Source organism: Carcharodon carcharias, chromosome 21, assembly GCF_017639515.1.
Source record: "Carcharodon carcharias isolate sCarCar2 chromosome 21, sCarCar2.pri, whole genome shotgun sequence".
NCBI lineage: Eukaryota > Metazoa > Chordata > Chondrichthyes > Lamniformes > Lamnidae > Carcharodon > Carcharodon carcharias.
This window is the reverse complement of record NC_054487.1, coordinates 84,393,036-84,406,761: the sequence shown is the minus strand read 5'-3', so window position 1 is coordinate 84,406,761 and position 13,726 is coordinate 84,393,036. Positions and strand designations below refer to the sequence as shown.

At 43.3% G+C, this 13,726-nt stretch overlaps 1 protein-coding gene across 3 annotated transcripts in view; it reads left to right on the top strand.

The window, feature by feature from the left end:
- Nucleotides 1-13,726, top strand: part of utp20 (UTP20 small subunit processome component) — a 127,427-nt gene that overhangs the window by 88,587 nt on the left and 25,114 nt on the right. For 2 of the 3 annotated variants that reach the window (XM_041216109.1, XM_041216111.1), the window contains 9 exons: nucleotides 369-506; nucleotides 1,188-1,325; nucleotides 2,146-2,285; nucleotides 3,328-3,416; nucleotides 7,079-7,398; nucleotides 7,826-7,965; nucleotides 9,776-9,932; nucleotides 10,929-11,027; nucleotides 11,774-11,941. In XM_041216109.1, coding sequence (XP_041072043.1) covers nucleotides 369-506; nucleotides 1,188-1,325; nucleotides 2,146-2,285; nucleotides 3,328-3,416; nucleotides 7,079-7,398; nucleotides 7,826-7,965; nucleotides 9,776-9,932; nucleotides 10,929-11,027; nucleotides 11,774-11,941 — 1,389 coding nt within the window. The remainder of the gene's footprint in view (nucleotides 1-368; nucleotides 507-1,187; nucleotides 1,326-2,145; nucleotides 2,286-3,327; nucleotides 3,417-7,078; nucleotides 7,399-7,825; nucleotides 7,966-9,775; nucleotides 9,933-10,928; nucleotides 11,028-11,773; nucleotides 11,942-13,726) is intronic. The other variant, XM_041216110.1, reaches the window with a different exon arrangement.

The window sequence follows — 13,726 nt, the reverse complement described above, 5'->3', positions numbered from 1 at the left end:
CATCCAATAAGTGAATTAAAGAAACATTTTCTCAAGGACAATTATGGGTGGGCAATAAATGCCAGCCTTTCCAACGAAACTTTCATCTGATGAACGGATACAAAAAAGCAAGCAGTATCTCAATCACATTGATTTATCTGAGATTTAGAGAAAAGGGCAGCAAGGTTTATGGAGCCAAGGTAGATAGGCCGAGATGGATAATATCAGTCATGATCCAAATGAATGGTGGAGCAGGCTCGAGGGGCTGAATGTTCCTACATTCCTCCATGGGTGCACATTGAACGAATTATACCACACATGTGCTCAATTCACTTTGTCTGATTTGTATTCCTACTTCCCTTTGTCCATTTTTGTTTGGTTTATCGCAGAGTGTTCAACAAGAATACACAACACTCCTTTGCTGTTTAATCCGCACGTTCCCTCAAAGGTTGGAATTCCAGGACCTGGTACAGCTAACAGACCACGATCCAGAGATGGACTTCTTCGAGAATATGAAGCACATACAGGTACATGATACAAGGCATTCATTTTAATATGTTCAGAGATTGGTGATTAAATTACTCAAGAGTAGGGTCTAATTGTGACTGAGGATCAGACCAAATAACTTCAAATCTAGCAGTATTTGCAAATTACCTTTGCTTGGAGGCTAAATCATTGGAATGAAGAAAATAAAGTGCATGATGTGCCTATGCAACCAAAATATCAATTTAAACATGCTTTTCATCAATTATTAATATGAGTAGTGCAATTTTGTGGAAGTCTAGAATTGACTGCAGGTGATATTAATAAGTGAATGCTTAACATGCCTATTATACTCGCCTTGCAGTTATATTGAAATGGGTTACAGCCTTTGTTAAAATAGCAAATGTTTTAAATATAAGTATATTTAATCATTTCTTTGCATCAAGTACAATTTTTTTACGGAGGGCATATTTTGAAGATGATCCGCGGATTTATCCCCGAGGTCCTGGCCAATCAGCTTTACTAAAACAGATTATTTGCACATTATCATGTAGCTGTTTGTGCGAGCTTGCTGTGCACAGATTGGCTGCCGTGTTTTCTACATAACAACAGTGACTACAATTCAAAAGCACTTAATTGGCTGTAAAGCGTTTGGGGTGTCGGGTGGTCATGAGAGATGCTATATAAATGCAAGTTTTTTGCTTTCTTTTCTCTTGGATGTTTAGATTCACAGAAGAGCTCGTGCCCTGAAAAAACTAGCGAAGCAGCTTGATGAGGAGAAAATTGCTCTGTCCTCTAAGTCTCTGGTGAACTACATCCTGCCTTATGCTACTTCAACACTGTTCAATGAAAACATGCTGAAGGTAAGAATTGCATTCTTTGTAACATAGGGACAGGAGACGGCCATTCAGCCCCTCTAGCTTGTTGCATCATTCAATTCGATCTTGGCTGATCTGTATCTTAACACCATTTACTCGACTTGATTCCATTACCTTTCGTACCCATACCTATCTGTTAGTCTCAGTTTTGAAATTATCAGTTGACCCCCAGCCTCAGCAGCTTTTTGGGGGACAGTGTTCCAGATTCCTCTCCTGAACAACCTGGCTCTAATTTTAATGTTCTACCCCCTTGTTCTGGACCTCCCCCACCCCAGGGCACAGCTCTTGTATATCCAATCAATCCCCTCAACTTATTTTAAACACTTCCTTAAGTAAGGAGATCAAAACTGTACACAGTGCTCCAGGTGCGGTTTCACCCATGCCCTGTACAACTGGAGCAAGACTCCCCAACTTTTATGCCCCGTCTTCCTTGCTATAGAGGCCAGTGAAACTGTCCTGCACTCCTTTCACAGCCAGTATCTCCTTCCAGAGGTCCGGTGTCCAGGACGGAACACAGTTACTCCAGAAGTAAAAGTGAAATTTGCTGGGAACACAAAGGGCCATGCAGCATTGTGTGGGGAGAAAGAAAAATCGAGTTAACGTTTCAGATCGATGACCTTTCTTCAGAACTGGAAGACATTGGTGATGAGCATTAGCAGAGCCAAAGGAAAGGGAACAGTTCCTCCAGAGTAGATCTGACTGGCGCTTTAAATGACCCTAGCGTAACTTCCAACCAAGCAAAAGGTGGCTAAAACCAGTGCATTTCAATCTCTTCTGCTTATCTTTCCATTGCAAAATTCTCCAGTATGAGAACATGACCACGGCATCTGTGGAACTTGTCGGAGCTTCCTGTAAACATCTCTCATGGTCAGCGTATGTTTATTACCTCAAACGCTACATTCACGTTCTGCAGACTGGACAAATCAACCAGAAACTGGCAGTCAGGTATGTGGAAAAGGGTCCAGAGTGATGAGCTATGAGCGCAGACTAATGAATGGTTCTTCAATGTTTTTTTTTTCCAAACAAGCCAGGTTAACACTCACTCTGAAGCTCATTCTTTTTAAATACTATGCTCAAGAAGCTCGACATCACCTAGGACAAAGCAGCCCGCTTGATCAGCATCCCATCCGCCACCTGAATATTCACTCCCTCCACCACCGACATGCTGGCAGCAGTGTGTACCATCTACAAGATGCACTGCAACAAGGCTCCTTAGAGATCACCTTCCAAACCCATGACCTCTACCACCTTGAAGAACAAAGGCAGCAGACAGATGGGAACACCACCACCTGGAAGTTCCCCCCTCCAAGTCACTCATCCTTCTGACTTGGAAATATATCGTTATTCCTTCACTGTCGCTGGGTCACAATCCTGGAACTCCCTCCCTAACAGCACTGTGAGTGTACCTACACCACATGGACTGCAGTGGTTCAAGGAGGCAGCTCAGCACTGCCTACTCAAGGGCAACTAGGGTTGGGCAATAAAAATGCTGGCCCAGCCAGTGACACTCATATCCCATGAAAGAATAAACGAAAAAAAGCATACATACGAACAGTGAGGAACAGGAAAAGACGCTTCAGATCATCTAAGCTGCCTCGAACAACTGCGATAGCAACATATACACTCTCCTCCCTGGTCCATAAGCATGTGATATTTTGGGAGAGGCAACAAAACAGATTAAAAACAATTTGGGGGAAGGGGGGATAATTTGGGAAATTCCTCTCCTAATCCTATCCAGGGAATCGAATCTAGTCCTTACGATCACTCTGGCCCTGAGGAGCAGTAGTACTGTTTCGTGAATCAAGTGTGACATCCTAAGCTTTTGTTCGGCAGAAGTCTGGTCAATGCTCCATAATATCTAGTGTTGCCTATAACTAATATGTGAAAACCAGTTAATTTTCTGTTTAAATGGACCCTGTAACTTGTGGATATTTCCAGTAACACCTTTATGTTCTCTACTTAGTGTTGATAATTTTCTCTCATACAGTTTGTTACTGTCCGTGTTGCAAGCCTTTCACTTTGACCCAGAGAGCCTGCAGAAGGGGCTGGAAGCGGTTCAGACAACTACAGATGAAAGTACGTGTCTAAAACTCTTTTTTAGGGTGCATTGGCCTGAAGTTTTCTCTGACGAGCGCAATTGGCTGAATGCAGTGCACACTCCTGCTGTTTCAATGAGAACAGCCTACTCCTGCTTTTTAGTTCTGCATCATTCTATACAAGTCAACAGTCCAGTTTCCACGCATGGATGTTTGCATAAACCTGCAGGTGATATCTCCCATGAAGGAATGCAACTGGTCAGTATAATTGATCGCAATTGATTGGCGATGGTGTCCATGCCAAATAATGGGATTGCCAGGAAATGAATCATTCTTTCGCCGCTTGGCCTGTAGCAGAGCAGGGCAGATCAACTGCATTGATTTAAACTGAATTATAAACATGTGTAGCATTAGCAGAAACAAACAGACCTGGGCCAGGCTTCAATTGGCTGCCTGAAACAGTATAGGTCAGGTCGTTAATGCTGGATGCATGTGACCTTGGGTGTTGGGATACCGGGCGCAGTGTGATTAACTCGTCCGAGTGGGTGGAACTGGCAGAAACCAATTCTGACTGGAGGGTGTGGCCTGGTTCGTGGTCGGAGCCTGCTTTGGGCAAACAGACTTTGGAGCCAGTGCTAAAAACCGTGGAGACTCCAGGGGAGCTGATTGTTCCTGTAATTCATGAGTTTAAAGTTCCACCGTTTTTAAGTACTGTTTCATTTGATTCTGCCCAGATTGTGCTACTCTTTAGTGGAAATCATGCAGAAACTCCAAACCATGGATTAAAATGCGAGTATCGGTAATGCTGACTGTGAAACTACTGAATTATTGTAAAAAAAAACCCACTAATGTCCTTTAGCAAAAGGAATTTGCTGCCCTTACCTGGCCTGGCCTATAAGTGACTCTTAACTACCCTCTGAAATGGCCGAGCAACAGGCTAAGCTGTATTGAAGGTGGCGGCTCACCACCAGTTCTTGAGGTCAGTTAGTAATAGGCAATAAATGCCCGCTATGTCATCATCGCGCGCGTTCTTTCACAGGGGATGTGGGCGTCGCTGGCTAGGCCAGCATTTGTTGCCCCTCCCTTTATGGGGCTGTGATGGCAAAGCAGTAATGCCACTGGACTAGTAATCCAGAGGCCCAGTTCTGTCGAAGGGTCATGAGGACTCGAAACGTCAACTCTTTTCTTCTCCGCCGATGCCGCTGGACCTGCTGAGTTTCTCCAGGTAATTCTGTTTTTGCCCAGGCTAATGATCTGGGGACACTGGTTCAAATCCCACCACAGCAGCAAGTGCAATTTAAATTCAATTCATAAGCCTGGAATTAAAAGCCAACCTCAGTAGATTTTAGCAGCTGGTGACAATGAAGCCATTGTCGATCGTCATTAAAATCTGGCTCGCTAATGTCCTTTAGGGAAGGAACTCTGCTGCCCCTTACCTGCCCTGGCCTACATGTGACTCCACATCCACATTAAATGCCTCTGCAATGGCCCAGCAAGCCACTCGGTTGCATCAAACCGCTGTAAAGACTAAAAGGATGAAACTGGGCGGAGCACCTAGCGTCGACCTAGGCAGCGGAAACAACAACCCAGCCTGTAAAGTCCTCCTTACAAACATCTGGGGACTTGTGCCACAATTGGGAGAGCTGTCTCACACACCAATCATATGTTACGGGCAATGTCCCAGACACCACCATCACCACTGGCAGGACTGGCACAGGTGGTGGCACAGTGATATACAGTCGAGAGAGAATTGCCCTGGGAGTCCTTAACATTGACTCCGGACTCCATGAAGTCTCATGGCATCAGGTCAAACATGGGCAAGGAAAGGGCAAGGCTGATTACCACCTACCACCCTCACAACTAACTGAAGAAGCAGTACTCCTCCATGTTGAACACCAATTGGAGGAAACACTAGAAGTGGCAAGGGCACAGAGTGTTGGGGGACTTCAATGTCCATCACCAAGAGTGGCTCAGTAGCAGCGCTACTGACTCGTCTGGCCATGTCCTAAAGGACATAGCTGCTAGACTGGGTCTGCAGCAGGTGGTGAGGGAATCAACAAAAGGGAAAAACCTACTATATCTCGTCCTCACTAATCTATCTGTCGCAGACGCATCTGTCCAAGACAATATTGGTGGGAGTGACCGCTGCACAGTCTTGGTAGAGATGAAGCCCTGCCTTCACATTGAGAAATCCTCCATCATATTGTGTGGTACTACCCCGTACTAAATCGGACAGATTTTGAATAGATCTAGCAACTCGTCCATGAGGTGCTGTGGGCTATCAGCGGCAGAATTGTATACAACCACAATCTGTAACCTCATGGCCTGACTGATACCCACTTTACCATTACCATCAAGCTGGGTGATCAACTCTGGTTCAATGAAGAGCAGAAGGGCAACAAATGCTGGTCTTGCCAGCGACACCCACACCCCATGAAAGAATAAAGGAAAAACTTTCCCACTTTTCCTTTTTTTCAAAATAAACTTTAATGGTATCATCTTCCCTCACTGTTTCCAAATGGGCATTCCATATCCCAACAATCTCCCACATTTCAGGAAAGAGCTCTCTTAATCTTTGTTTCGGTGGTGAATTTATTTCGTCCAGTCACCAACTCATACATTCATAAAGGTCTACGGCACAGAAAAAGGCCCTTTGACCCATCGAGTTGCACTGGTCAAACAAGTACCTAACTATTCTAATCCCATTTTCCAGCACTAGGCCCATAGCCTTGTACGCCATGGCAACGCAAGTGCACATCCAAATACTTTTTAAATGTTTTGAGGGTTTCTGCCTCTAGCACCCTTTCAGGCAGTGAGTTCCAGATTCCCACCACCCTCTGGGTGAAAAAATTCTTCCTCACATCCCCTCTAAACCTCCTGCCCCTTACCTTAAATATGTGAACTCATCTAGTGAAAAGGTTTCTTTCCCAGTTTATTTGATCAGAACCCCTGATAACTGTGGGTACTTCTCTCTGATGATCTCCTCTGCCTTTGTGAAGAAGTGAAAAGAGTTTTCTGTCACCCATCTTGCAATACTGTGCACGGTTCTGGTCTCCATATTATTAAAAGGGTGTAGAGGCACTGGAGAAGGTGCAAGAAAGGATTCACTAGGATAATCCCAGAGAATTGAGAGGTTATATCTATCGGGAAAGATTGAACAGACTGGGGCTCTTTTCTCTAGAAAAGAGAAGGCCATGGGATGACTTGATAGAGGTGTTTAAAATGATGAAGGGCTTGGTAGGGTAGGATTAGAGAAGATGTTTCCACTTGTGGGGGAGACCAGAACTATAAGGCGGTCACTAAAGTCCAATAGGGAATTCATGAAAAACTTCTCTACTCAGAGTGTGGTGAGAATGTGGAACTCACTATCACATGAAGTATTTGAGGTGGATAGTATTTAAGGGGAAACTGGATAAACATTAGGGAGAAATGAATAGAAGAATTTGCTGATGGGGTTAGATGAAGAAGGATGGGAGAAGGTTTATGTGAAGTATAAACACCAGACTGGACTAGTTGGGTCAAATGATCTATCTCTCTAATGTAGACTTTATATAATTCATGGTTCTGTTTCTCCCCGCAGACTGGGACACTATCGTAATTTTACAACCTGATTCTTAAGTTGATTTTATGATCAGCATTCATTGCTTTTCATTGACTGCACCATTTGCTCAGTGTTGGTCATGATATGCTTGTTCTGCCCAGTAGATACTGTGAAAGGAGATGAAGAAGATGTGAAAGGAGATGAAGAAGATGTGAAAGGAGATGAAGAAGATGTGACTGAAGCCATGGAATTTGAAGATGCTATTGAAGAAGAGCAAGAAGTACCTGCAGAAGTATTAAATGATGATAACGCAGTGTGTGACGAAGGGGCAGCAGACAACGATGTCCCGATGAAGGAGGTGAAGAAGCCCTTGGCCTCTCAGCCCAAGAATAAGCAGGAGCTGGAGAATCTGATTGAGCATATCCAAGTGACTGTCACGGACAGCATCCTGCCCAAGCTGCAGAAATGCTTAATTGCAAAGGTCTGTGGGCAAAACTCTCTAATGAAGTCACCTTCTCCCACTATTTACCCATCTCTACTTGTCTTATTTCTCCCCTTCGAGTTCTCTCTCTGCTGTCTTTCTCCCTCTCTGTCTCCTCCCTCCCATCCCCCTTCCCCGTCACCTCCCACCTTCCCCCTCATTCCTCCCTCCCTAGCCCCCCCTTCCCACAACCCCCTTCTCACTCGCCTCGTCCCACTCCCCACTTCGCCCACTCCCTGCCCTGCACCCCTGCCCATCCCCCCCCGTTCACTCACTGTCTCTCGTGTGCTCGCGCACTTGCACTCTTTTCCCCACCAGTCCACCTGTTTTGCTCCTTCTCTTTACCCTCCCCTATCACAAGTCTCTGGCTCCCTACCTCCCTCCTCTGGCTCTCTGTTACTCAGGTTTATTTTTTGATTGTTGATAGGTGGAAAGAGATGAGCAGCACAAGTTGGTGAAATCAAAAATTGTTAATGATGAGGAGTTGGTGCGTATTCCTATAGCGTTTGCGATGGTTAAACTGATGCAGACTCTTCCCAAGGAAATCATGGATTCTAATTTGCCCAGGTATTGCAGCACAGATGTATTATACACCCAGTACTATAGTGACCGAGATTGATTGTATTCACTGTGCGCATTTGGGAGAGAGGGGGGAATGGTTTTTTCAAGTCAATTCCCGTATTTGGGAAGGGAGGTGTTAAGTTTACCCTTGTGTTTATCCAGCTTCCCCTTAACGCACCTTTGTTGTTCACCTCAACTGCTCCTTGTGATAGTGAGTTCCACGTTCTAACGCTTCAATAACCTTAAAGACCTCCATCTGCCTTCTCTTTTCCTCAAGAGCCCCAGCTATTTGGTCGTTCCTGATAGTTATAACCTCTCAGTTCTGGTAATATCCTTGCAAATCCTCTTTTGCATCTTCTCCAGTGCCCGTGCATCCTTTTTGTGATTGGAGGCCAAAATTGTGCACAGTACTCCAGAATTGTGCGCAAAATTCCAGAACTGTGCATAATGTTCCAAGTGTGGCCTCTGCATGAAGAAGTAATTTTACAAGATCAAAATGCTGCGGATGCTGGAAATCTGAAACAAAAGCAGAAAATGCTGGGAACACTCAGCAGGTCTGGCAGTATCTGTGGAGAGAGAAACAGAGTTAACGTTTCAGGTCAATGACTTTTCATCAAAACTGGTAAAAGTTAGAAATGTAATTGATTTTAAGCAAATGAAGAGGCTGGGAAGGAAAACTTAATGCACAAATACTGGAAGCTCAAAACAAAAACAGAATTACCTGGAAAAACTCAGCAGGTCTGGCAGCATCGGCGGAAAAGAAAAGAGTTGACGTTTCGAGTCCTCATGACCCGTCGAAGGGTCATGAGGACTCGAAACGTCAACTCTTTTCTTCTCCGCCGATGCTGCCAGACCTGCTGAGTTTTTCCAGGTAATTCTGTTTTTGTTTTGGATTTCCAGCATCCCCAGTTTTTTTGTTTTTATTTTTGTTTTTAATACTGGAGGCTGCTTGGAGGTAGTTTCACGTACTTCTGTTAGATTGTATAATGCCTTCCCCTGACACATAGCCTTATTCTCCTTTATACGTAAATTCCATTGTTTCCATTTGTCTCTGGAACTTCATCTTTCTCATAATACAATCTTTTCATGTTGCCAATATTATCATTAACCTCTTTGAAATTCAAATTCCCCTTAATGTCTCTAAAAACAATGCAAGTTCCCTTCACACCTTACATGCTAAAACCCTAAACGTGTTTACTCATTAGCATATTAAAGACACTTCTAGACCTTACTACTTTCGCTAACTTCAACTTGCAGTCTGCTTGGCTACAAAATGTAATTAAATCTCGCACACACAGAAAAACAAAACCCAATGAACCTACTTTACAATAAACCAGAAATATGTTATGAACATTATTATACCTTCATGACAGTTTACAGGTTTCTCTTTGTCTGTGTCAGCCGTGGCTTAGTTGGTAGCACTCTCACTTCTCGAGTCACAAGGTTTCAGGTTCAAGGACTTGAGTATAAAAGTCAAGGTTGACACTCCTGTGTATTGCTGAGGGAGTGCTGCAATGTCAGAAGTGCAGCTTTCGGCTGAGACATTGAACCGAGACCCGGTCTGCCCTCTCATGGCACTATTTTGAAGAAAAGCAGGGGAATTTCTCCTGGCAATATTTACCCTAAATCTGCATCCCACAAGCCAGATTATCTGGTGGTATCATCACATTGCTGTTTGTGGAAGTTCGCTGTGAGGAAATTGGTGCTGTCTTTTCTACGTTACGGTAGTGGCTATGGTTTATTGGCTGTAAAGCACTTTGAGACATGTGGTGGTGGTGAAAGGAGCTCAATAAATTCAAGTCTTTATTTTTCCTAGTATCCTCATTAAAGTCTGTATGCTGCTGAGAAACCGAGCGCAGGAGATCAGAGATGTTGCTCGCTGTACCCTGACTAAAGTAATCGAGACTTTGGGCCCAGGATACCTTCTGTACCTTCTCAAAGAGATGCAGTCAGTTTTAACCAAGGGCTATCAGGTAATGTGCTAGAGGTAACTTGTGTTGCATTAATATTAGATCAGTAGTTACATAGAATGTGCAGCACGGATACAAGCCAAATGCTCTGTTCTGATGTTCATGCTCCATGTGACCTTCCCCCTAACCATCCTTCATCTCATCCTATCTCAATACCATTATATTCCTTTTTCCCTCGTGTTCCCCTAGCTTCCCCTCAAATGTATCTGTTAACCACCCCAATCACTCGTAGTGGTAGGCCTACATGTAAGAGTAAATTGTCAAAATAGTGTTGGAAACACTGTTTGGGATTTTCTAAATGTGGCAGCAGCCAATTATTTGTTACCCATCTCCAATTGCCCTTAACCTTGAACCGCTGCAGTCCAAGTGATGTAGGTACACCCACAGTGCTGTTTGGGAGGGCGTTCCAGAACTTTGATGCAACGACAGTAAAGGAACGACAATAAGGTGGTGTGAGATTTGCAGGTGTTGGTGTTCCCATGGATCTGCTGCCCTTTTCCTTCAAGGTCACAGAGGTTGTGGGTTTGAGAGGTGCTGTCAAAGAAGGGTAGATGTGATTTGCTCTCCTGTGGCACTCTCTCTGTATTCCCATAATAGTGATTTGCATTGATATTTTATATTTAAGAATAATCGATCGGTTTTATTGGAGTGACAGTGAGATCTGATATTACTCATCCTCAACTACACACCTACTGATGTGATTGATAGAGTAAAATTACACCAGATTTGGAGATTGAGATAAAATTGAAGAAGTTATTTGTCTTTAGTTGCCTTTTTAGCACATTTCTAATACTGTAGAGAAGACATTCCTGTAGTCCATTGTAACTTAAAAGAATTGGAATGAAAACAGGGTAGCTTTTGCTTGTTATTATTGAGGCTCTTAGATTAAAACTCTTGATGTAACTTTTTGTTACCTTGACTAAAGGGATATAAAACTCTGTTTCCAGATGGTGTCTCGTAGTTTCTGTTCACTGTGACTCCTCTTTTCCATCTCGCCAGGTTCATGTTTTGACTTATACAGTCCACATGCTGTTAAAGGGTCTCATGCCAAAACTTAACAGTGGTGATTTGGACCCTTGTATGGATGTTCTCATTGCGGTAAGAGTTTATTCTCTGAAGTTATTAATGTGTTCACAGACTAGTGCATACTAAGGAAAGAAAAAATACATTTTATTTCTACAGTGCCTTTCACAATCGCAGGATATCAGACACGACCGATGAAGTACTACTTTATTGTAATGTAAGAAAAAGTAGCCAGTTTGTGCGCAGCGAGCTCCCACACAAACAACAATGTGATAGTTGACTAGATAATCTGTTTTAGGGGTTGGTTGAGGGCCCAGGATACAGGGGAGAATTCCTTTAATCTTCGCAGTAGATCCTTTTACATCCATGTGAGAGAGAGTAGAGGGACCTTGAGTTTAACACCTCATCTGAAAGTCGGTATCTCTGATAGTGTCGCACTCGCTCGGAACCGAAGCCTCAGCCGGGATTATGGATTGAAGTGTCTGACCTGGGACTTGAACCCATCTACTCACTGAGGCAAGAATGCTGCCAGCTGAACCATGGTTGGCACCTTAAACTCAACAGATTTGTTCTTGGAGGATGAGAGCATTCAGTTCATCAAGCCTGTGCTATCACCATCACTCCATTACCCTGTCCTTACTTATGTCCTTACAATCTCTGTTTTCAAATATTTATCCACTTCTATTTTAAAAGCTGTGATGAATTCCGCATCCAGTTACTGCTTCCGGTAGCATTAGTGGTGTTATTAATTAAAAACAATATTGTACTGAGCTCTAACAATATGACTATCTGTAAAATAATTTCTCTTGTCCTCTCGCTAGATTTTTAACCACGAGCTGTTTGGTGAAATTGCTGAAGAGAAGGAAGTGAAGGGAATTTTAAGCAAAGTGATGGAAGCGAGGAGAAGCAAAAGCTATGATTCCTACCAGATTCTGGCTCAGTTTGTGGGAAAGGCCCAAGTTACTAAGCTGATCCTCCCACTGAAAGAGGTAACGTCAATACAGCGGTTAGCTGTGTTTTTCACTGACTTTGAAGAAAGCTACCCACCAAGATCTGGTAATCTCTTGTGGCATGGACTTTCCCTTTTCCCAATGGCATTTTGAATCTGCTGCCAAGTTGAGCAGGTCTGCAGGCATCCACCAACAGTGATTTCATCAAGCAGATTGAGCAGCCAATCATATTGAAGTATTTTCACGGCTGGCAAACCAGCAAGTAAAAACCACCAAATCCCTACACTTGTATTTTTAACATTTTACAGACAGGGAAATAAATAATTAGGACATCTACATGGGATTATGTCAGGAGCTTAAAATATGATAAAGAAACTTATACAGCAATTTAAATATTTTCTTTAAATCTGCATTTTATTTACCATAATGAATTAATTTGACATTGAACATATATAAAATGACATTTCAGGGCCAGTGAGTGTGTTTTATGCAATTATGAACTTGGTGCACTGTTTAAAAAACTGACTGTTCAATGAGTTGTAACTTTTTGAAGACTCTTTACAGTGAGACAAAAAGCTTTAGCAGTGAAAGGTCTTGCTTGTTCATTGATTCCTAATTGATTGCAGTCTGAGGGACTTCAGCAGCTCACCCTCTGGTGAAGAATAGACTCACTGACAGCAAATTCCAGATTTCTGCATTTAAAGACACATGGACGGACTCCAGAAATGTGCTAATAGGTGACATTAAGGATAGAAAGCAGGACGAGCAAGGTACAGATAGCCCTAGTGGGGGTGGGGTGAGGGGAAGGGATCGAAATAGTCTAAAAGGAAGAGATAAAACAATGGATGGAAATACATTTAAAAATAATGGAAATAGTTGGGAAAAGAAAAATATATATAAATTATTGGAAAAAGGGGGATCGGAAAGGAGGTGGGGATGGAGGAGAGAGTTCATGATCTAAAATTGTTGAACTCAATATTCAGTCCGGAAGGCTGTAAAGTGCCTAGTCGGAAGATGAGGTGCTGTTCCTCCAGTTTGCGTTGAGCTTCACTGGAACAATGCAGCAAGCCAAGGACGGATATGTGGGTATGAGAGCAGGGTGGAGTGTTGAAATGGCAAGCGACAGGGAGATCTGGGTCATGCTTGCGGACAGACCGAAGCTGTTCTGCAAAGCGGTCACCCAGTCTATGTTTGGTCTCTCCAATGTAGAGGAAACCACATTGGGAGCAGCGAATGCGGTAGACTAAATTGAGGGAGGTGCAAGTGAAATGCTGCTTTACTTGAAAGGAGTGTTTGGGCCCTTGGATGGTGAGGAGTGGAGAAGTAAAGGGGCAGGTGTTGCACCTTCTGCGGTTGCATGGGAATGTGCCGTGGGAAGGGGTTGAGATGTAGGGGGTGATGGAGGAGTGGGCCAGGGTGTCCTGGAAGGAACGATCCCTGCAAAATACCGCCAGGGGCATACCTTCCTTGAGCTATGTCTCTTGATTTCTTTGCAGGAATCCCATTCATTAAGGCACTCAACAGTCAAGGACAATGCATGTTTCTGATAGGGAGAGAGTCCATGGCTTATGCCATTTCTATCCCAGCTCTACAGTGCTTTAATTCTCTAATAAGAAATGCTAATGGAGAAATACAGAAATAACAAAAACTGACTTCTAATTAACAACTAATTATAAATTGCTTATCCTTCAATTGCCAGAATAATTGTGGTGCTTCCTTCTAATGAAATAATCTATTGCTAGTCAATGACTACTTTGTAATACGGATTATTTTGTTGTAAAAGGTTAACAATGTCAACATGACTTCTTTTCTGTTGGTATAAAA